This window comes from Anomaloglossus baeobatrachus (genome assembly GCF_048569485.1).
Source record: "Anomaloglossus baeobatrachus isolate aAnoBae1 chromosome 5 unlocalized genomic scaffold, aAnoBae1.hap1 SUPER_5_unloc_4, whole genome shotgun sequence".
Taxonomy (NCBI): Eukaryota; Metazoa; Chordata; class Amphibia; order Anura; family Aromobatidae; genus Anomaloglossus; species Anomaloglossus baeobatrachus.
Window position 1 is genome coordinate 376168 of NW_027441808.1, and position 23777 is coordinate 399944.

At 45.7% G+C, this 23777-nt stretch overlaps 1 protein-coding gene across 2 annotated transcripts in view; it reads right to left on the reverse strand.

Annotated features, from left to right (window-relative positions):
• Window positions 1-628: 628 nt before the first annotated feature.
• LOC142259219 (uncharacterized) overlaps window positions 629-23777 on the reverse strand; it is a 35815-nt gene continuing 12666 nt past the window's right edge. The window contains exons 1-2 of one of the 2 annotated variants that reach the window (XM_075331710.1): window positions 5718-5884; window positions 629-3473 (exon numbers count right to left, since the gene is read on the reverse strand). In XM_075331710.1, the coding sequence (XP_075187825.1) occupies window positions 2173-3366 (1194 nt within the window). In that variant the 5' untranslated portion in view covers window positions 3367-3473; window positions 5718-5884 and the 3' untranslated portion in view covers window positions 629-2172. Of the gene's footprint in view, window positions 3474-5717; window positions 5885-23777 lie in introns of those variants that run through there. The other variant, XM_075331709.1, reaches the window with a different exon arrangement.

Genomic DNA, 23777 nt, shown 5'->3' on the forward strand with positions numbered 1-23777 from the left:
TTGCTTTCCCTAATACTAAATCTAGCATGCTTTCCCTTTCTTCTTTACTTACTTGTCTTTACTTTTATTGTCTTTTTTGTTTTCTTGTTCAGGTTGTCATATTTATAGTTTCTTCCCATGTGATATTTTTTTTCAATATATATTTTATTTAAATTTTTTCACATAACAATCAATACATATCACAATAGGTGCAACACTACGATATTATTAACAAACACCACAAAGCAACATATGGTAAAAGGAAAAAGAAGAAAAAAATAAACTAAAGAGAGGAGGGGAGGGGTAGAACACCAATCCGGTCAATTCTATACATAGAAATTAATAATACAAATACATATAGATCAACACCCCATAGGACAAATAGAATATGAAGAAAATGCCCAAATTCCCCAATTTCTCTGAATTTGTTTTCTTCTCTATATTATGGTAAGTGTAAAGTCATAATGAAAATGAGTACCGTATATGCCGGCGTATAAGACGACTGGGCGTATAAGACGACCCCCAACTTCTGCCCTAAAAATATAGAATTTGGGATATACTCACTGTATAAGACTACCCCCGTTCAGTATGCTTCAGTATGCTAAGAGCAGGGGGCCGCACTGTGTGAGGAGGTGTTTTTTTTACTGTCCAGTATAACCAATAGGATTAGTGCAGGGGCCAGCATGTAAGCTCTTCATTAATGTCCCTGCATGGATGCGAGGGGAATCTGGCGTTACTGCACTAATCCTATTGGTTATACTGGACAGTGAAAAAAAAACCACCTCCTCACACAGTGCGGCCCCCTGCTATATATACGCTATATATCCGCTGTATATATACCAGTATATATGCTGTATGATATACCAGTACGGGGCCGGGCTGTGTATCGCGTTTCCATAACGACGAGGCAGGAACTTCCCTGCTAGAGCGCTGACGTCAAGGCAGAGCTGCTTGCCTCTGATTGGCCAGCGCTCTGCCATTCAGCAGCGGTGACAGGAAGTTCCTCCCTCGTCGCTATGGAGGCAGAATCCAAGCGTGGAACGGAGTGGAGCGGCGCACTACAGCACCCAGGTATATATCCGGCGTATAAGACGACCCCCCACTGTAGCCATTATTTTAAGGGGGTAAAAAGTCGTCTTATACGCCAGTATATACGGTATTAATTTTCCTGACAAGCTCCTCAACCGAGGGAACTGAAGGGATTTTCCACTTTATAGCCTGACATCGTCTGGCCGAGGAAAGTATATCAGCAATAACAGTTTTCACATTTTCAGATTTGCCAGTGGATCATCCATAATTACACGAAGACCAGTTACAGATGAAATTAGATCAAACACCTGCTCCCAAAATACCATAACTTTAGGACAGGACCACCATACATGCCCCAGCGAGCCTTTCTGAAGACAGCCTTTCTAACAGCAAGGGGAATAATCAGGGAACATGTGAGCCAATTTGCCTGGAAACAGATACCACCTTGTATGAATTTATATAATTTGTTCTAGGTGATTTATACAAGCGGAGGTCCTATAAGTCTATTCCGAGGCGGCCCACCATTGTTGAGGGAAGAATATAAAAGATACCTATTGCTCCCATTTTATCATGTATGATGTATGACAACTTCAGATCTTCCAACTGGGAGTTTAATAAACTATATAAAATTGAGACCCCTTTAATATAATATTCCCCTTTTTGAAAAAGTCTATGTAGCAAGAGGAGATGAATTGTACCCAATATCAGATCCTGTACCAAGGAGATGTTTCATTTGGACAGTTTTGATGTAATCAAAATTTCTCAACCATCTCCAAAAAAGGCATTAACTGAGAATCTATATAAATAGCTGCCAATTTAGTATTGCCACTCTCTTCCCAATTAGCATGGCTTAAATAAGAGAAATGAGTTTCTAAGGATCTAATAGAAATATCCAATAAAAGAACAGAGAGAATCACTTCACCCCACCTCCTTCACCTACACAAAAGAGAACAGATAGTAGGGAGGTAAAAAAAATTGCATTAAATGGTTTAATTAACACTACTTCCAAAAGGCTTTGAGTAGCCCATGTAAATTTCTCTTAGTGGGCAACAAATTATAATTTGCAAGTAAAAGATTTCACTTTTTCTAGGTATGATAATGGCTTCTACCTTTGTGAGTTTTGTGATGTTCAAAAATAACCCATTTGTGTGTTAAATATTTCCCTCATTCTAAACATGTCAAGGGTTTCTCCCCTGTGTGAATTCTTTTGTGTTTTCCAAGACATGATTTTCGGTTAAAAGATATCCCACATTCTGAACATGAATATGGCTTCTCACCGGTGTGAGTTCTCTGATGTGTAATAAAATGCAATTTATGTGTAAAACATTTCCCACATTCTGAACATGAAAAAGGCTTCTCCCTTGTGTGAGTTCTCTGGTGTATAACAAGAGTTGATTTCTGTGCAAAACATTTCCCACATTCTAAACATGAAAAAGGCTTCTCGCCGGTGTGAGTTCTCCGATGTGTAGCAAGACTTGAATTTTGGGTAAAACATTTTCCACATTCTGGACATGAATATGGCTTCTCACCTGTGTGAGTTCTTTGATGTGAAACAAGATGTAATTTTCGGTTAAAAAATCTCCCACATTCTGAACATGAAAAAGGCTTCTCGCCTGTGTGAGTTCTCCGATGTGTAGCAAGACTTGAATTTTGGGTAAAACATTTTCCACATTCTGGACATGAATATGGCTTCTCACCTGTGTGAGTTCTTTGATGTGAAACAAGATGTAATTTTCGGTTAAAAAATCTCCCACATTCTGAACATGAAAAAGGCTTCTCGCCTGTGTGAGTTCTCCGATGTGTAGCAAGAATTGAATTTTGGGTAAAACATTTTCCACATTCTGGACATGAATATGGCTTCTCACCTGTGTGAGTTCTTTGATGTGAAACAAGATGTAATTTTCGGTTAAAAAATCTCCCACATTCTGAACATGAAAAAGGTTTTTCACCTGTGTGAATTCTGTGATGCTTAGCAAGATTTGTTTTCCAGTTAAAACATTTCCCACATTCTGAACATGAATAAGGTTTCTCACCTGTGTGAGTTCTCTGATGCTTAGCAAGATTTGTTTTCCAGTTAAAACATTTCCCACATTCTGAACATGAAAATGGCTTCTCCCCTGTGTGAGTTTTCTGGAAACTAACAGATTCTGAAGAAAATCTTTTCTCCCCTATGTGAACTTTTTTACTATTTTTTTGATTTTCTGAAGTTGAAAATGGCTTCTTTGCTGCAAAATCACTTTGATTTGTAATGCTGCTTTTGTGATATTTATTTTTCTTAATAGTATGTGATGATTCAGAATATAGGACTTGTTTAAAAGAATCAGATGATAGATTTTTGCTGTGAAGTGATGATGGCATATCTTGAATAGTGGCATTCACTTCAGTTATATCTTGTGTGATATCAAGGTCATCTGATTTTAAAATTGAAGATGTCAGTTGTGCCTCTGTTCTCCTGGTACAGTCATCTGCCAAGAAGGAAAATTATTGACGATAATATATACAAATTTAAGGATATAATTTATAAAAATAGCTTGTAATGCCATTACCAGTGTCCCCGTAGTGCCCCCGCAGCCTTTCCCCGTTTAAGGTCTCCTGGGAGTGCGCTTAGAGCACGCTTATATATTCTTAAAGGGCCAAAGTGCCCTTACCCGGAAGTGCCTCACAAGTCACAACCTACAGCTGAGAGGCACTAGGTATTCAAGGCATCCTCCCCTATGGGAGGTGCCTGGGCAACGTGGTCTATCGTTAGAGACGTGTTGCTAGTTGTCAGTTCCTGTTCTGTTTTCTGAGTCTCATGCTGTGCGTGATAACAGATGTCTGTTTCCTAGTAAACGCTGTGCCCACTGTAGTTGCTACATCTGTCTATACCAGCTGTGCCTGTTGTATCTACTGCACCTATTTTATTAGCCATATCCACTGCACCTGCATACACCAGCCGTCTGGTCTGCACACGACCACATCAGTGACTGTCAGAATACAATCGCCGACCACTGGGGTCAACTATCACAGTACCAAGTCTCCGTGGCGTTACATCTGGCAGCTACCTCCCAGCACAAGCCTATCCTCACCATCAGAGGCTATACATGTGAACATATAGTGAACATGGTAAATAAAAAAACATTGTGTAATTCCCCTAACTTTTTGCAATTTCACTGCACTTGGAATTTTTCCACCATTTCACAGTACACCATATGATAAATGAATACTGTAATTCAAAAGTACAACTCATCCTGCAAAAAATAATCCCTGATATGTCTATGCTTATTAAAAAAGAAAAAAAGAAAAAAAAAAAAAAAAACAAAAAAAAAAAACAAAAAAAAAAAAAATCGCCCAGGGGTGAAGAAGTTAAATTTTGGAAATCATGTGGGTGGGCTGCTCGGCCTCCATTTACCCACTGTGGAATAATCCTAACCCCTATCATGTTACAGTTAGGGGTGCTTCACACACAGCGAGCTCGCTGCCGATATCGCTGCTAAGTCACGCTTTTTGTGACGCAGCAGTGACCTCATTAGCGATCTCGCTCTGTGTGACACTGAGCAGCGATCTGGCCCCTGCTGCGAGATCGCTGCTCGTTACACACAGCCCTGGTTCGTTTTCTTCAAAGGCGCTCTCCCGCTGTGACACACAGATCGCTGTGTGTGACAGCAAGAGAGCGACAAATGAAGCGAGCAGGGAGCAGGAGCCGGCGTCTGGCAGCTGCGGAGGCTGGTAACTAAGATAAACATCGGGTAACCAAGGTGGTTACCCGATATTTACCTTAGTTACCAGCCTCCGCAGCTCTCACGCTGCCTGTGCTGCCAGCTCCGGCTCTCTGCACATGTAGCTGCTGTACACATCGGGTTAATTAACCCGATGTGTACTGTAGCTAGGAGAGCAAGGAACCAGCGCTCAGTGTGCGCGGCTCCCTGCTCCCTGCACACACAGCTAAGCGGTGTGCGCTGGTAACTAATGTAAACATCGGGTAACCATACCCGATGTTTACCTTAGTTACCAGTGTCCGCAGCTTCCAGACGCCGGCTCCGTGCAAGCGCAGCGGCGCTTGCACGTCGCTGCTGGCTGGGGGCTGTTCACTGGTCGCTGGTGAGATCTGCCTGTTTGACAGCTCACCAGCGACCATGTAGCGATGCAGCAGCGATCCTGACCAGGTCAGATCGCTGGTCGGATCGCTGCTGCATCGCTAAAGTGTGAAGGTACCCTTACCCTGTGCTGAACTTTGGATATAAACGCCCCTATCAGCACATTCATCAGAAGGGAGAGAAGGAAGATCCATCAATAAGATGCCGAGATTTTAGGAAGATGGATTCATTGCTCTCAGTGGGAGAAACAATAAGAATCTTGTCAAGGGGCGGACACAGACTGTAGTGGGTCCTTGTGCAAGAAATCTTTTTGCCCCCCACCTTCATATGGTAACAAAATTATGTAAACATATAGATTGTAGTGTTTATTACTATTCTAGTGTAAGATCTGTTAACATTTACATATATAGGTTAGAAGACTGTGGACTTTTCCTTGTTATGCTGCCACCTACTGTCAAAACAAAGAACAGCAGGCACAAACTCCTACTACTTGATTTACTTGGTACAGTCCTGAACAGGATGTGCAGAGGAGCTAGTTTGGTTTGGTAGCTGTTTTGATGCAGAGAAGTGTGTGTCCGGACGTGCGAAACAAGGCAAGGCCGCATTCTGCCCTGCTGAACAAGGTCCAAGTACCTGAGTGTTGCGTGACATCTCCCCAAGACACAGATCCAAGAAAGGCTGGATGTGGAGCGAGGAGCCAGACAGCACGGGCAAATTACAGATCCGGGACAAAGACTGAACTTTAGAGGTGTCTGCCGGCGGAATACGGGCCCCAACGGTGACGAGGTACCCCACGCTGAAACCTGCAGTTAAGTGTGCACACTACTTTAGTTAGGGACAGATAGGAAAAGACTCTGCACAGTGTTATACGAGTAAGATAACAAGGACTCTGCGTTTTTTGTTTAATAAGGATTTCTGTGTTTTGCTTTTGGGAGTACAATCTGAGGCTTCCCACCCTTGACAAGTTATTCAAAGTAGTTGTATATATATTGCATTATCTCTACTGCTGTGCTCCTTTCCCGCATTTTTCCTCCACCTGTGTTGTGCAATATGTTATTAAATTTGCATTGATTAACCCCCGTGGGTCCGTGCAGTCCTTGCGTATCCCGTTACCTGCAGGTTATTACATTTGGCGTAGTCGGCAGGATACGCAGGCTGGTACGGAACAATGGACGGACAGGGGGGTGTCGCTGATGGAGGTGTTCTAATACAACCTGATGGGGGAATACCAGCAAGGCAGCTGTCCCTGGGGGCTATGCTGACCCATATACCAAAATTTACTGGCAGCAATGTACCTCTCCATGACTGGGCGCAGAGAGTGAGGGGCATGTTGAGAGTAGCAGGAGTGACTGCAGAAAATCAAGGGGAGATACTGTTGATTGCCCTTGAAGGCCATGCTCAAGAGACTATTTTATTGCGCCCTGAGAGTGAACGGAAGACGTTAGAGCAGGTGGTGAAGATTCTTGAGAGAGTGTATGGCGGGAAACCAGAAGCAGGAGATTTACAGGCGCAACTGTTCTACAGGCTGCAGGGTGAAGAAGAAGGTCTGCCACAGTATGCAAATGCACTCCAGAGAATAATGAGACAAATGCTTACAGCAGAGCCAGAGCTAGCACAAACCCCCGGTTATGCTGACCGTACCCTACGAGATCAATTCCTCCGTGGGTTACATAACCCCAAGATTAAAGGTGCCCTCCGTGAACGGCTAAGGGTAGAAAAAAACCTAACTTTCCAGGAGATATTGGAAGAAGCAGTCTCCCGCACACAAACTGAAAATTGCGACCTGCAGAACGCCTGGGGAGAAGTTTGTATGCATAAGGTAGTCCCGGGTGAGAAAAACCGAGAACCGAGCCAGCTTGAGGCTAAAGTGGATCAGTTACAAGAGACTGTTACTGCTCTACAAGAGTTGCTGAAGAATATGCAAGCCCCGGCGTCAGAAGTAAGAACGACAGCACCGCGGCCAAATACCCGCACGCATACCTATCAAGAAGAGAGGGGACAGATCGAGCAGAGACGATCAAGACCCGCTGGAGACTACCAGTGTTGGAACTGTGGAAATCGGAACCATTTATTCCGACACTGTCCGGAGAGGAAGACGTCTCAAGAAAGACCGCCGTTAAACTAGTGCCTCCCTCCATGGATGGGCACATGGCGGGGAGACCAACTGAGCTTAGAGAAAACCAACGCCCTGAAGAGATAGCAGCCTGCACGCCAACGATCACGGCCGAATTTGAAGGGAAAGAAGTAAGATGCCTGATGGATACTGGGTCCCAAGTGACCACCATGCCAGAACAGTTCTTCTACCAACATTTTGGACAAACTGTATCCATTGACAAAGGGGCACATATCAAACTGAGGGCTGCAAACAATCTTCCCATTCCGGTTGTAGGGGTCGTGTGGATGGACATACGTGCCTGTGGCCAGAACTTAGGCAAAAAAGGGATTGTGTTAACGAAGGGCCGGTACGACAGAGAGGTGCCAGCTATCGTTGGCATGAACGTCCTGAAAGAATTAGACCAGTTACTCTTCAACAAGGGGGGCTGTGATTACTGGAAGACAACAGTTGCTAACAGGCCCGCCCAAAAGGTCTTCCAACACCTTATCCGTGCCCGAGGACTGTGGAAGAATGGTGGGAGCCGCTACCCAGTGGGGAGGGTTCGAGTCCCAAGACAGACAACAATTACTCTACCTCCAAATCGTGAGACAGTCCTCACCTTGCCAGTCGGGGCCCACCGTACACTCGAGGGGATGGAGGTGTTGGTGGAGCCTTACCGTGGTGAAGAGAACGGAGATGAACCGTTGGTGGCTCGCACTTTAGCAACAGTAAGAAATGGAAGGGTCCCTTTCCGTTGCATGAACACCGGTGAACAGGCCTACACCTTGACCTCGGGAGTTGTTCTGGCCCATGTCTACCTGGCGCCTGAAGAGGTGGCGGCCGCAGAATCAATTGAATTGCAGCCCATGGCAGGGGAAGCCTGGACTTGGGCTGTTTCCATGGAAAGAAAAGAGAAACCCACTGATCAATGGAACAGTCGCGTCATCTTAGGGCAGATGGGAGTGGACCTGAGCCCCTTCGATTCGGAGCAAGCCCAAGCCATAGAGGACTTTATTTGGGAGAATCAAGCCACGTTCTCCCGTCACGCAGAAGATTTCGGCTGTACTGACAAGATTCAGCACAAAATACCCACAGGAGATGCCCCACCGATCAGGGAAAGGTACAGGCAAATACCCCCAAAGTACTACCAAGAGGTAAAAGAGCTTTTGGCGCAGATGCTGAAGAGCGGGGTGGTAAGAGAAAGTCAGAGTCCATGGGCTGCCCCAATCGTGCTGGTCAAGAAAAAGGATGGGTCTACCCGCTTCTGTGTTGACTACCGCAAGCTTAATGGATGCACGGTTCGTGATTCCTACCCTCTGCCCCGGATAGAGGAGTCCCTGTCTGCGTTGGGAAAGGCACGTTACTTCTCCTCCCTCGATCTGGCCAGCGGATATTGGCAGGTCCCTTTGGCAGAGAAAGACAAGGCCAAGACCGCATTTATTGTACCCATGGGACTCTTCGAGTTCAATCGCATGCCGTTTGGACTAAATAATGCCCCAGGAACTTTTCAGCGCCTCATGGAAAGTTGCCTTGGAGACATGAACTTCGAGGCCACATTGATTTACCTGGACGACATAGTAGTGTATTCTGTAACCTTTGAGAAACATCTAGAAAACCTGGGCCAAGTGTTTCAGCGGTTACGGGCCCATGGGCTTAAACTAAAACCAAAAAAATGCCGGATCTTTCAGGAAGAGATTGAATATCTCGGACACAAGGTGTCAGAAGCCGGCGTACAGCCCTCCGATGGGAAAGTGAGAGCAGTGCTACAATGGCCCACACCCAGCACAGTGCGAGAGGTTCGAGCTTTCCTGGGGCTATCCGGATATTACCGTCGCTTTATCAAAGATTTCGCGAAGGAGGCAGAACCTTTGCACGAATTGCTCCGAGGGACTGCGAAAGGACCAAAAGCACAGAAAATTTGCTGGGGACCAAGACAAGCAGAAGCCTTACACCGATTGAAAGAGGCCTTGGTTAGCGCCCCTGTGCTTGCCTATGCAGACTATAACCTCCCTTTTCGGTTGTATACAGACGCGAGCCTCTACGGCCTGGGTGCAGTACTGGCCCAGGTACAGAATGGTACTGAACGGGTGATTGCATATGGAAGTCGGACGTTGCGAGAAGCCGAGTGCAATCCCGAGAATTACAGTTCCTTTCGGCTGGAGTTACTGGCACTAGTATGGGCAATAACCGAAAGGTTCTCGGAATATCTCACGGGAGCCCAAATTGAAGTCTATACGGATAATAATCCCCTGGCTCACATCTCCACCGCCAAACTGGGAGCAATGGAACAGAGGTGGCTGGCACGACTCTCCAGATACAATTATCATGTGCAGTACCGCTCTAAGCATGAAAATCAGAATGCGGATGCCCTTTCTCGTGTTACCACCGAAGCCCCAGTGGGGGAGAGAGATGAACAGTTGGAGGAAGATGAAATTCCGGACTTCAGTAAATTCACCGCTCAAGTGGTAGAGGCTCGTATGCTGGAAATTACATCGGGCACGACATCACGCCTGCTTGGCCAAACCAGAGAGGAATGGGTGAAAATCCAGTCATCTGACCCAGAACTGCTTCAAGTGAAAGAGTGGGTGATCCAGCAGAGCAAGCCTAGAAAGGAAATACGGGCCACGCTGTCGCACGTGGCCCTCCAGATTCTCAGCCAGTGGGATAAGCTGTCGGTGCAAGAAGGGATGCTGTATCGGAAGGTGCACCTAGCTACAGAGTTGGAAGTACGGTGGCAAGTAGTGATACCCCAGAAGATGGCAGTACCACTGGCCCGAGAGGCGCATGAGAAGGGAGCCCATTTCGGACCAGAAAAGACTTACCAGTGGTTGCAAAGAATAGTATACTGTCCTCAGATGCTTCGGGCAGTAGAGAAGGCCTGTAAACTGTGCCGTTCCTGCGAGTTAAGTAAGGCTCCCCCACAGCAAGCACCAGTACAGACTATTGTAACCAAAGAGCCGTTGGAAGTACTCATGATTGATTATCTGAAGATTGGCCACTCCCACCGGGGCTATCAGTTCTGCCTTGTGATGACAGATCACTTCTCCAAATTTGCGGTGGTGACGCCCACCAGAGATCAGACGGCTGAATCAGCTGCTCGAGCCATCAGTGATGACTTTATCCGGGTGTACGGCTGCCCCAAAAGAATACATTCCGACCAAGGGGCTTGCTTTCAGGGCAGTGTCATGAGAGAGCTGCAAAGGATTTACGGAATGCAGAAGTCAAGGACTACGCCTTATCATCCGCAGGGCAACGGAGCCTGCGAGAGATTTAACCGGACCCTCCTACAAATGCTACGCACGTTGGAGGATGATCATAAGAATCACTGGCCCGGCTATCTCGCAGAACTCGTGTGGGCGTACAATAATCGTGTCCACTCCACCACTGGGTACACCCCGTACGTGCTACTGTTTGGAAGAGCCGGAAGAGGCATTGAAGAGCTGAACCTAGCTCCCCCCGAGATCAGTGAAGGTCAGAGCGTAGGTTCCTGGGTTGACTGTCACCGTCGACGGCTGGAGACTATCCATCGAATTGTCACCAAGCGGCTGCAAGAAAAGACACACCCACAGCGGAAACCTGTGTGTGAAGCCCCGTTCGTGCCAGGAGACCGAGTACTAGTTGCAGAGAAACACCCGAGACACAAGTTGAGTGAGCGCTGGAAAACGGAGCCGTACATTGTGATCAGAAGAATCTCTCCCCACGGATCAGTATACGAAGTGAGAGGCGAGCGAAGAGGCGACACCCTCATCCTGCATCGTAATATGCTGAGGCCCTGCTATTCAGAAGACAGGACCAGACAAAGCACCTCGGAGACGGTGCCCGTGCCCGTTCCTGTTGCCGTCGAAGAGGGCTCTGACGATGAAGAATGGTGGCGGGCCCCGACCAACCCAGCAGACTGGGAGAGATCCACACCCCCAAACATTCAAGACACAGGTGCCACCCCTGCAGAGCAGGAGTCACCAATCGCCAGCGATGGGGACGAGAATACTGTACTCCCTGATACGGCGCCGACGTCTGGTGACTTAGCCGTAGTACCACGCCGGACTGAGCGGGCTAATGCTGGTATTCCCCCTGATCGGTACTTGGCAGATGAATTTGTGTGTTCTGTCACTGGATCCTGTTTTAAGACATTGGCTCCCAAGCACCAGGTTGTGAAGCAGGGCAGGAGTTGCCACCGTGTGCCCCTGTGCAGAGCGCCTCAGGAGAGTATCGGCCGGGACGGCCGAGGTTAAAGAGGGGGGGAAGGAAGATCCATCAATAAGATGCCGAGATTTTAGGAAGATGGATTCATTGCTCTCAGTGGGAGAAACAATAAGAATCTTGTCAAGGGGCGGACACAGACTGTAGTGGGTCCTTGTGCAAGAAATCTTTTTGCCCCCCACCTTCATATGGTAACAAAATTATGTAAACATATAGATTGTAGTGTTTATTACTATTCTAGTGTAAGATCTGTTAACATTTACATATATAGGTTAGAAGACTGTGGACTTTTCCTTGTTATGCTGCCACCTACTGTCAAAACAAAGAACAGCAGGCACAAACCCCTACTACTTGATTTACTTGGTACAGTCCTGAACAGGATGTGCAGAGGAGCTAGTTTGGTTTGGTAGCTGTTTTGATGCAGAGAAGTGTGTGTCCGGACGTGCGAAACAAGGCAAGGCCGCATTCTGCCCTGCTGAACAAGGTCCAAGTACCTGAGTGTTGCGTGACATCTCCCCAAGACACAGATCCAAGAAAGGCTGGATGTGGAGCGAGGAGCCAGACAGCACGGGCAAATTACAGATCCGGGACAAAGACTGAACTTTAGAGGTGTCTGCCGGCGGAATACGGGCCCCAACGGTGACGAGGTACCCCACGCTGAAACCTGCAGTTAAGTGTGCACACTACTTTAGTTAGGGACAGATAGGAAAAGACTCTGCACAGTGTTATACGAGTAAGATAACAAGGACTCTGCGTTTTTTGTTTAATAAGGATTTCTGTGTTTTGCTTTTGGGAGTACAATCTGAGGCTTCCCACCCTTGACAAGTTATTCAAAGTAGTTGTATATATATTGCATTATCTCTACTGCTGTGCTCCTTTCCCGCATTTTTCCTCCACCTGTGTTGTGCAATATGTTATTAAATTTGCATTGATTAACCCCCGTGGTTCCGTGCAGTCCTTGCGTATCCCGTTACCTGCAGGTTATTACACTAGGACACAACTATCAAATCTAAACAATAAAGAAGCTCCATATTCACCATCTGAATATAACACAGACCAGTCCTGCCGCCCTCCTATCTGCTGCAGCTTCAGCGCTGTCTCCAATGCTTCTATTTACATTGGCTGGAGATGGCACAGCCGTATACTGTGTGTGGTTTGCAGCTTGTCAGTGGTATACAGCTCAAGAGTCTGAAGCCAGTGATTGTCTGCAGCGGTCACATGAGAGACACTTGCGCTGTGATGTCTGCAGCCATTGTAAACAGAAGCATCAGGGAATGTAACACTAGAGCTGTCAGGTGCAACAAAGATGAGGATTTATAGTTTATTAAAGGGATTGTCCAGACAAAGGTCATTACCTGGAGGCCAGATTCTGTAAAAATAAAACAAATTGTGTTCCCCTGCTGTCACCACCTGGATCCAGCGCCGGCCGTCCTGTGCTCAGTGCCAGCATTAATTATGTCACTGTTCTATCAGACATAGGACCACTGCAGCTTGTGATGCCTGCAGTTCAAGTCACCTGACCGCTGCAGTCTATCACAGGCTGCAGCGGTCCTGTGTCTGGTAGAACAGTGACATAATTATGTCACAGACCACAGGACAGTCTGCGCTGGATCCAGGAGGGTGACTGCAGGTGTGAATAATTTAATTAGTTTTACAAAATTGAACCCCTATTAGATCCTTTTGCCAGACAATGTCTTTACAGTAAATGTATTATTTCAGACAACTCCTTTATACGGAACCTGCCAGCTGAGACCCATGCGCTGTGGCAGCCTGTACCAGGCAGTGGCAGCCTGCACCAGGCAGTGGCTGTATGATCTCAGCCAGGGGTTTGTTACCCTAAAACACTGCGGAGATTCAGAGAAAAAAAAACCCCACTTTAATAGATGTCTGGGACTGAGCCGCATCAGTTGTAGTAGTTGTACAGATGTGATGTCTGATACAAGCTGCTTGATCCACGGGTGACATGTATCCCCTGGCAAGATCCTTTTAAGCAGCTCTATATGACAGGTGGTTACAGCAGAGAAGAAGAGGAAATACAACAAAAAAACAGCCGCACCATAGACCTGATTAAAGAAGCCCCCACTAGCTTGTTTACTGATGGAATGTGTGTTTATGCATGAAGTGTCATAATATACTCACCTACCGCTGCTCTCTCTGGTGGCCAGCTCCGTTCTGCTACTCCTCTCAGTGACGTCACCACCGCTCTCTCCGGTGTCCAGCGCTGTTCTGCTCCTCTTCTTAGTGACGTCACTGTTGTTCTCTCTGGTATCCAGCGCTGTTCTGCTCCTCTTCTCAGTGACGTCACTGCTCTTCCTTATCTCTGGTGACCAGCGCTGTTCTGCTCCTCTTCTCAGTGACTTCACCACTCTCTCGTATTTCTGGTGTCCAGCACTGTTCTGCTCCTCTTCTCAGTGACATCACTGCTCTCCCGTATCTCTGGTGTCCAGCACTGTTCTGCTCCTCTTCTCAGTGATGTCACCACTCTCTCGTATCTCTGGTGTCCAGCGCTGTTCTGCTCCTCTTCTCAGTGACATCACTGGTCTTCCTTATCTCTGGTGTTCAGCGCTGTTCTGCTCCTCTTCTCAGTGACGTCACTGCTCTTCCTTATCTCTGGTGACCAGCGCTGTTCTGCTCCTCTTCTCAGTGACGTCACCACTCTCTCGTATTTCTGGTGTCCAGCACTGTTCTGCTCCTCTTCTCAGTGACATCACTGCTCTCCCGTATCTCTGGTGTCCAGCGCTGTTCTGCTCCTCTTCTCAGTGACATCACTGGTCTGCCTTATCTCTGGTGTTCAGCGCTGTTCTGCTCCTCTTCTTAGTGACGTCACCACATTCCAGTACCTCCAGGTCACACTGTGCTCTGCTGGACCTAAAAGTGACTTACAATGTAAGTCTATGGAGAAACAGAAAGAGGCTCTATAGGCTTTAATTGTAAAAGACTTCTGGCTCAGAGTGTAGTGTGACCCGAGATACTGGAGAGCGGTGATGTCACGCAAGAGAGTAGAAGAGCGGCGGTAGGTGAGTATATAAATACACACACTACATTACATGCACATACACACTCCATCAAAAAAGAGAGTAGGAGTCTTCTTTATATGTATGTATTCACCTATACCCTGTGTGCAGAATTATTAGGCAAGTTGTATTTTAGGATTTTTTTTATTATCAATCAACTCAAAAAACTCATATCAAAGTTTAAATATTTTTGGAAGTTGGAGTGGGTTTTTTTAGATTTGGCTATCTTAGGAGGATATCTGTTTATGCAGGTAACTATTACTGTGCAGAATTATTAGGCAACGTAATAAAACCCAAATATATTCCCATCTCACTTGTTTATATTCACCAGGTAAACCAATATAACTGCACAAAATTTAGAAATAAACATTTCTGACATGCAAAAACAAAATCCCAAAAAATTAGTGACCAACATAGACATTCGATGACACTCAGCAGCCGACCATCCATAGATTCTGTCATTTGCTTGATCTGTTTACGATCAACATTGCGTGCAGCAGCCACCACAGCCTCCAGACACTGTTCCGAGAGGTGTACTGTTTTCCCTCCCTGTAGATCTTACATTATATGACGGACCACAGGTTCTCTATGAGGTTCAGATCAGGTGAACAAGGGGGCCATGTCATTATTTTTTCATCTTTTAGACCATTACTGGCCAGCCACGCTGTGGAGTAGTTGGATGCATGTGATGGAGCATTGTCCTGCATGAAAATCATGTTTTTCTTGAACGATACCGACTTCTTCTATACCACTGCTTGAAGAAGTTGTCTTCCAGAAACTGGCAGTAGGTCTAGGAGTTGAGCTTCACTCCATCCTCAACCCGAAAAGGTCCCACAAATTAATCTTTGAAAATTCCAGCCCATACCAATACCCCCCTCCACCTTGCTGGCGTCTGAGTCGGAGTGGAGCTCTCTGCCCCTTACTGATCCAGCCTCTGGCCCATCAAGAGTCACTCTCATTTCATCAGTCTATAAAACCATTGAAAAATCAGTCTTAAGATATTTCTTGACCCAGTCTTGACGTTTTATCTTCTGTTTCTTGTTCAAAGGTGGTGGTTTTTCAGCCTTCCTTACCTTGGCCATGTCCCTGAGTATGGCACACCTTGTGCTTTTTGATACTCCAGTAACATTGCAGCTCTGAAATATGGCCAAACTGGTGGCAAATGGCATCTTGGCAGCTTCACACTTGATTTTCCTCAATTCATGAGCAGTTATTTTGTGCCTTTTTTGCACAACACGCTTCTTGCGACACTGTTGGCTATTTGACATGAAACGCTTGATTGTTCGGTGATCATGCTTCAAAAGTTTGGCAAGTTCAGGACTGCTGCATCACTCTGCAAGACATCTCACAATTTTGTACTTTTCAGAGCCCGTCAAATCTCTCTTCTGACCCATTTTGCCAAAGGAAAGGAAGTTGCCTAATAATTAAGCACACCTTATATAGGGTGTTGATGTAATTACACCACACCCCTCATCATTACAGAGATGCACATCACCTGATTTACTTAATTGGTAGTTGGCTCTCAGCCTATACAGCTTGGAGTAGGACAACATGTATAAAAAGTATCATGTGATCAAAATACTCATTTGCCTAATAATTCTGCACACAGTGTATGTGCACATGTGACTTCACCACATCGGCCTTTCTCACACTTGTAATGGATCTGAAATAATATGAACATGTCGGTGAGTACGAGGATGACACGTATACAAACATAATAGATGGATAGATAGATAGATAGATAGATAGATAGCAACACATTACACTTGGACTCTTCTCTCTGTAAATGATTGCACATGGTACCCAGCATAGCAGGTTCTTCTCTCTGTACCATAATGTTCAGGTATGAAGTGAGAAGCGTATATATCACAAATTTTTTAAAAGTACAAAACTTTATTAAGGCAACTTCATACACATTTAAAAACAGGGAAAACCCACAAAGTGGAGCACATCATCCCCAATTGATAACCCTCAAAAATACAAGAATAAATTCACAGGCATATGTCACTGTATACAGCCATTGTTGGTTGGCAACGGAGACAGTGTATATTTATTTGTTTATTTATTTATGGGACACGTATAAACCCAATCATTTTATACAACATCGCCACCATGCCAGCCAACAAATGGCAGCCCAGTTATGAATGAATATAATTGAATACAGTTACTTTTAGAGATACTAGCAGTCTGTTGTCAATGCTTTTTCACAATGCAGAATCTCCCATGGTAAGATACCATGTTTACTTTGGACAATTGACATTTAAGTGTTCTGTTTACTGTTTTAGTACAGTGTGTCCGTATCCTGAGATATTTTTATCATGGATCTCAAAGCCAGAGAAACACTTTGGTTGAATAAGGCATCAAATTTATTCAAACAGGGAACCCCGTCTGTCGTATCCTATAAAACCTTGCTGACAATAAAGAGCACCTGAGACAATATAGAAATTTGGTACAAAAAAAAGACGAGACTGTGGTGGAACAAAGCCTTACTTACAAATTATCACTCACAGAAAATAATACCGAGGGGATTGAGAGTTCAGGTTTTTCCTTCCTTTGAACTCAATAACGAGTCACTAACCAATAGATGGATCAAAGCCGCTGAGACATGCTCTCTCGAGTTTGTCCAGATTATCATAGAAAACAATTTAATATCACTAAATAAAATTGATGATGACCTGGAAGCTTTGATGCAAACTATCAAAAAGGATATGGCTGTGGACCAGATAAATAAATATATGGCTGATTTAGAAAAGGAAATTGACAAATGGGAACAAGAAATAAGCCAAACCAAATTAAAGAAATACCAACGAGATTTGGGCGATTATGAGAACAAAAAAGTCTTTAAGTGGCAGCAGAAGGGCTACAATATGCCCAAGTCCCGTATTCAGAAAAATCAAACTGGACCCACCAGCGCAGCAATGTCTGATAGCTACGCGTCATCTAGTGACATGGACGAAGGTAGTGAGATATAATTCAGAACCAGAGCCAAAAATAAAGCTGGACCTAAATATCACGCCATGTTCAAACCGAGAGATGGTAGATCCTACAAGGGACAAGACCACTACAAGGTAATCAATCTGTCTGATTACAATCTGACGGATGTGCAGTTGGGTGTTTTGGAAAGGGTCTCACTTTCTCTCCCTCTCAACCTATAGATAAATTCACGGCGGTGAAAGAGATCCATTTATTTTCCCGCAAGCTGATCCTACGCCGGCTACATCATAAATCTAGTGGGGGTGAATTATTTAATACATCGGTTGAGAGGGAAGCATTGGAGACATTGGAATCTCTAGCAAGAGAAAGTGACACCACTCCTACAAGTAAGTTTCCTATGCACCTTATGCACAAGTCCAAAACTTTTTCATCACTTAGTTTGTGCCCAGCGGTGGAGTTGTTCACGAAACTGGTTTGTAGAGATATTGAGCGGATGCGATTGGATGGATTTTCGTCAAAACCTAATTTGAGTAGAGTTGAAAAAGAAGCACTTCAAGATCTGTCAACTATAAAATGTTTTCTTTAAACCAGCCGACAAAGGCGGAAATCTAGTTGTCTGGCCGTCAGCTTTGTATGAAAAACAAGCTTAGATTATTAAATGACGGCAAGTGCTATAAACAACTATCCACCAATCCATCTGCTCAGTACCAAAGCAAATTGGTTTCCATTTTGGAGAGGGCTTTTGAGGATGGAACAATCCCAAAAAAATTTTTAGATCTCATTAGGAAGCTCCACCCATGTCTGCCGACTTTATGGATCGATCTTTGGGATCAGATACAAAGACCCCAGGGACCCCCCGGGGCGACCTATAATATCGGGTAATGGCAGTCTGTGCGAACTCGTCTCTGTCACCATCGATCACTTTCTGAAGCCCATTGTGGCAACTTTACCATCATACATTCAGGACACCACTTCCGCGTTGCGGAGAATAAGTCACATTCAGGTGGAGAGGGAGATGATCATGGTGACAGCAGACGTGGAAGCTTTATATACATCAATCAAACAGGCCGATGGACTCCGGGCTACAAAATGGTTTTTACAGACCAGCAATGTCGACGCATCCATTTCTGAACTCCTATTGACGCTTTTGGAATTTGTTTTATATCACAATTTTTTTACTTTTAACAAAAGGGTTTATTTACAGTTACAGGGCACAGCGATTGGGGCCTCATGTGCCCCCTCGTATGTCAATTTATTTTTAGGTTTTTGGTAGCGCCATCTTTTTTTAGGCGATATTATACCAGCAGTGTCGGGAGTTCAGGAATGGATGCGTTACATTGACGATATTTGGTTTCTGTGGTCTGGATCAGAACGGGATCTAGTTGAGTTTATGAGTGAGCTCAACAAAAACGAATTAAACAACAAACTCACTTACAAATACGACAGACGTTTGGAGTTTCTTGACCTCCAAATTGAGGTATTGGATGACGGTTTTATACAAACAGATATGTTTCGTAAACCGACTGCAACAAATTCTTTGTTGCATGCCACCTCCTCCCATCTGCCCTCTCTTATACATGGGATCCCTATAGGACAATTTCTAAGGGCCAAAAGGATATGTTCCAGCGATGCAAATTTTGAGTCTCAATCAAAAGATATCACCCGAAGATTCATCAAACGTGGATACAGCAAGAGGAGTGTCAAAAATGGCTATAAATGTGAAAGAGATAGCAATAGAAATGATTTCCTCTTTGCCCCCACAGACAGATCCAAGGCAAGGCCTGATGTGACTAGAGTAATAACAACGTACAACTCATAGTGGAGGAATTTAAAGGCCATTCTAGAAAAACATTGGAGTGTCCTGCAAACGGACCCGCTTTTAAACAACTATATTTCTTCAAAACCATCAATGGTGGCAAGACGTTACCGCAATTTGCGGGATATTCTTGTGCACAGTCACTATGAGGCCCATCAAAAAATCAAAAACAAAGAAGTCTCCAATCCGTTGAATGGTTTCTTTCCGTGTGGCCTTTGTAAGGCCTGCGGAAATTGTATCAAGACTAAATTCTTCAAAAATCATGACGGTACACGTACGTTTGGCATTTGGTAGACACGTAACTGTTCGTCAAGTGGCGTGATATACCAGGCGGAATGCCCCTGGGCCAAGATATATGTTGGCCTTACGACACGGGAGTTCAAAGTTAGAGCTTTGGAACACCTCAAAGACATTAGAAATGCCCATACAATAGAAGATCCATCTCTATTAAAAACGATACCGAGGCATTTTAAAAAGTACCATGATTGCAATCCGAATGGTTTGAAGTTCCGTGTCATAGACCAGATTCATCTTGGGCCCAGGGGAGGGGATCTTGGTCAAGCCTTGGCTAGATTAGAGTGTAGATGGATCTACAGGTTGGGGTCTTTGGCCCCACAGGGATAAAATGAGAATGAAGGCTTTGGTTCTTTTCTATAGTTGGGGTCTGTTTAGGAGGTACTTTATATAAGATTTAGTCCCCCTCTTTGTCAAATAATAGGGTTTTCTTTTATGGATGGGTATGGTTTTTAGTTTGGGTTGCTTTTGTGATTTTAATTCTTTGCTCTTTTTAGTCCTAGATGAGCTGTCCAATGGGCGGTTATGTGGGACTTTGTTTCCAGCAATTTATTCCCATCTGCGAGCAACAAGATCTAGCTTGATACAAGATGGACACTGCGGAAAAGCGACAAGAACCTAGATTCAATAGGATGTATTTTAATATCATTCCCAGATAGGGTTATCTTTAGGATTGTTATGGGGGGAATTTTCTTCCGGTAAAATCAATTTTCTGCAGTGTCTTATTTGTCTGTATGTTAGGATTGTTTTAGACACATCCCTTAACAAATAGCGTTTCCTTTTGGAAGATATCGTTGTTAGTAAATTAGCATATTAGTGGATCACAAATGTGATCCCCTTGTGTTTGAAATGTATTGCTTCTCTGTCCAAATATTTATGAACTGTTGGCATTAAACAATGATGCATATAAGCATCAAGATACATAAATATTAATGTATATATTGAAATGCATTGCTTTTCTATTTAAACAGTTTGTAAACACTGTCTGCACTGGAGAATGTGGAGTGCAATGCACATAGATAGAGATATATATCTATATATATAATTGCCTTATTCTGTCTGTCTGTCTATCTGTCTGTCTGTCTGTCTGTCATGCTCCAAAATTGTGTCCTTACGGTGACACAAAGCTGATTGGCCGCTGGGCTCGCAATGGCCCCGCCCCCCACGGATTGGCCGCTCGCCTCGGCTCCTCCCCCCCGCACGGATTGGCCGCTCGCCTCGGGTCCGCCCCCCCCGCACGGATTGGCCTCCACTCACTCTGACTCACACGCACACTCACACTCAGACTCACACGCACACTCACACTCAGACTCACACTCAGACTCACATGCACACTCACAATCAGACTCACACGCACACTCACACTCACACGCACACTCACACGCACACTCACATGCACACTCACACACACACTCACACAGACTCACACGCACACTCACAGACTCACACGCACACTCAGACTCACACTCACACACACTCAGACTCAGACTCACACTCACACTCAGACTCACACTCAGACTCACACACACTCACACTCACACTCAGACTCACACTCACATGCACACTCACACTCAGACTCACACTCAGACTGACACGCACACTCAGACTCACACTCAGACTCACACTCAGACTCACACTCAGACTCACATGCACACTCACACTCACACTCACACGCAGACTCAGACTCAGACTCACACTCAGACTCACACACACTCACACTGACACTCAGACTCACACGCACACTCACTCACACTCACTCACACTCAGACTCACACGCAGACTCAGACTCACACTCACACTCACATGCACACTCACACTCAGACTCACACTCAGACTCACACTCAGACTCACACTCAGACTCACACTCAGACTCACATGCACACTCACACTCACACTCACACTCAGACTGACACGCACACTCAGACTCACACTCAGACTCACACTCAGACTCACACGCACACTCAGACTCACACTCAGACTCACACTCAGACTCACACTCAGACTCACACTCAGACTCACACTCAGACTCACATGCACACTCACTCACACTCAGACTCAGACTCAGACTCACACTCAGACTCAGACTCACACACACTCACACTCACACTCACTCACACGCACACTCACTCACACTCACACCCAGACTCAGACTCACACTCAGACTCACACTCACATGCACACTCACACTCAGACTCACACTCACACTCACTCACATGCACACTCACACTCAGACTCACACTCACATGCACACTCACACTCAGACTCACCCTCAGACTCACACTCACATGCACACTCAGACTCACACTCACACTCACTCACATGCACACTCACACTCAGACTCACACTCACATGCACACTCACACTCACACTCACTCACATGCACACTCACACTCAGACTCACACTCACATGCACACTCACACTCAGACTCACACTCACATGCACACACACTCAGACTCACACTCACATGCACACTCACACTCAGACTCACACTCACATGCACACTCACACTCAGACTCACACTCACATGCACACACACAGACTCACACTCACATGCACACTCACACTCAGACTCACACTCACATGCACACTCACACTCAGACTCACACTCACATGCACACTCACACTCAGACTCACACTCAGACTCACACTCACATGCACACTCACACTCACATGCACACTCACACGCACACTCACACAGACTCACACGCACACTCACAGACTCACACTCACACACACTCAGACTCACACTCACACACACACTCACTCAGACTCACACTCACATGCACACTCACACTCAGACTCACACTCAGACTGACACGCACACTCAGACTCACACTCAGACTCACACTCAGACTCACACGCACACTCAGACTCACACTCAGACTCACACTCAGACTCACACTCAGACTCACACTCAGACTCACATGCACACTCACTCACACTCAGACTCAGACTCAGACTCACACTCAGACTCAGACTCACACACACTCACACTCACTCACACGCACACTCACTCACACTCACTCACACTCACACCCAGACTCAGACTCACACTCAGACTCACACGCAGACTCACACACACTCACACTCAGACTCAGACTCACACTCACATGCACACTCACACTCAGACTCACACTCAGACTCACACTCAGACTCACACGCACACTCACTCACACTCAGACTCAGACTCACACTCACATGCACACTCACACTCAGACTCACACGCAGACTCAGACTCACACACACTCACACTCAGACTCACACGCACACTCACTCACACTCACTCACACTCAGACTCAGACTCACACTCAGACTCACCCTCAGACTCACACTCACATGCACACTCAGACTCACACTCACATGCACACTCACACTCACACTCACATGCACACTCACACTCACACTCACACTCAGACTCACACTCACATGCACACTCACACTCACATGCACACTCACATGCACACTCACACTCAGACTCACACTCAGACTCACATGCACACTCACACTCAGACTCACACTCACATGCACACTCACACTCAGACTCACACTCACATGCACACTCACACTCAGACTCACACTCACATGCACACTCACATGCACACTCACACTCAGACTCACACTCACATGCACACTCACACTCAGACTCACACTCACATGCACACTCACACTCAGACTCACACTCACATGCACACTCACACTCAGACTCACACTCAGATGCACACTCACACTCAGACTCACACTCACATGCACACTCACACTCAGACTCACACTCACATGCACACTCACACTCAGACTCACACTCACACTCAGACTCACACTCACATGCACACTCACACTCAGACTCACACTCACATGCACACTCACACTCACATGCACACTCACATGCACACTCACACTCAGACTCACACTCAGACTCACACTCACATGCACACTCACACTCAGACTCACACTCACATGCACACTCACACTCACATGCACACTCACATGCACACTCACACTCAGACTCACACTCAGACTCACACTCACATGCACACTCACACTCAGACTCACACTCACATGCACACTCACACTCACATGCACACTCACATGCACACTCACACTCAGACTCACACTCAGACTCACATGCACACTCACACTCAGACTCACACTCACATGCACACTCACACTCAGACTCACACTCACATGCACACTCACACTCAGACTCACACTCACATGCACACTCACATGCACACTCACACTCAGACTCACACTCACATGCACACTCACACTCAGACTCACACTCACATGCACACTCACACTCAGACTCACACTCACATGCACACTCACACTCAGACTCACA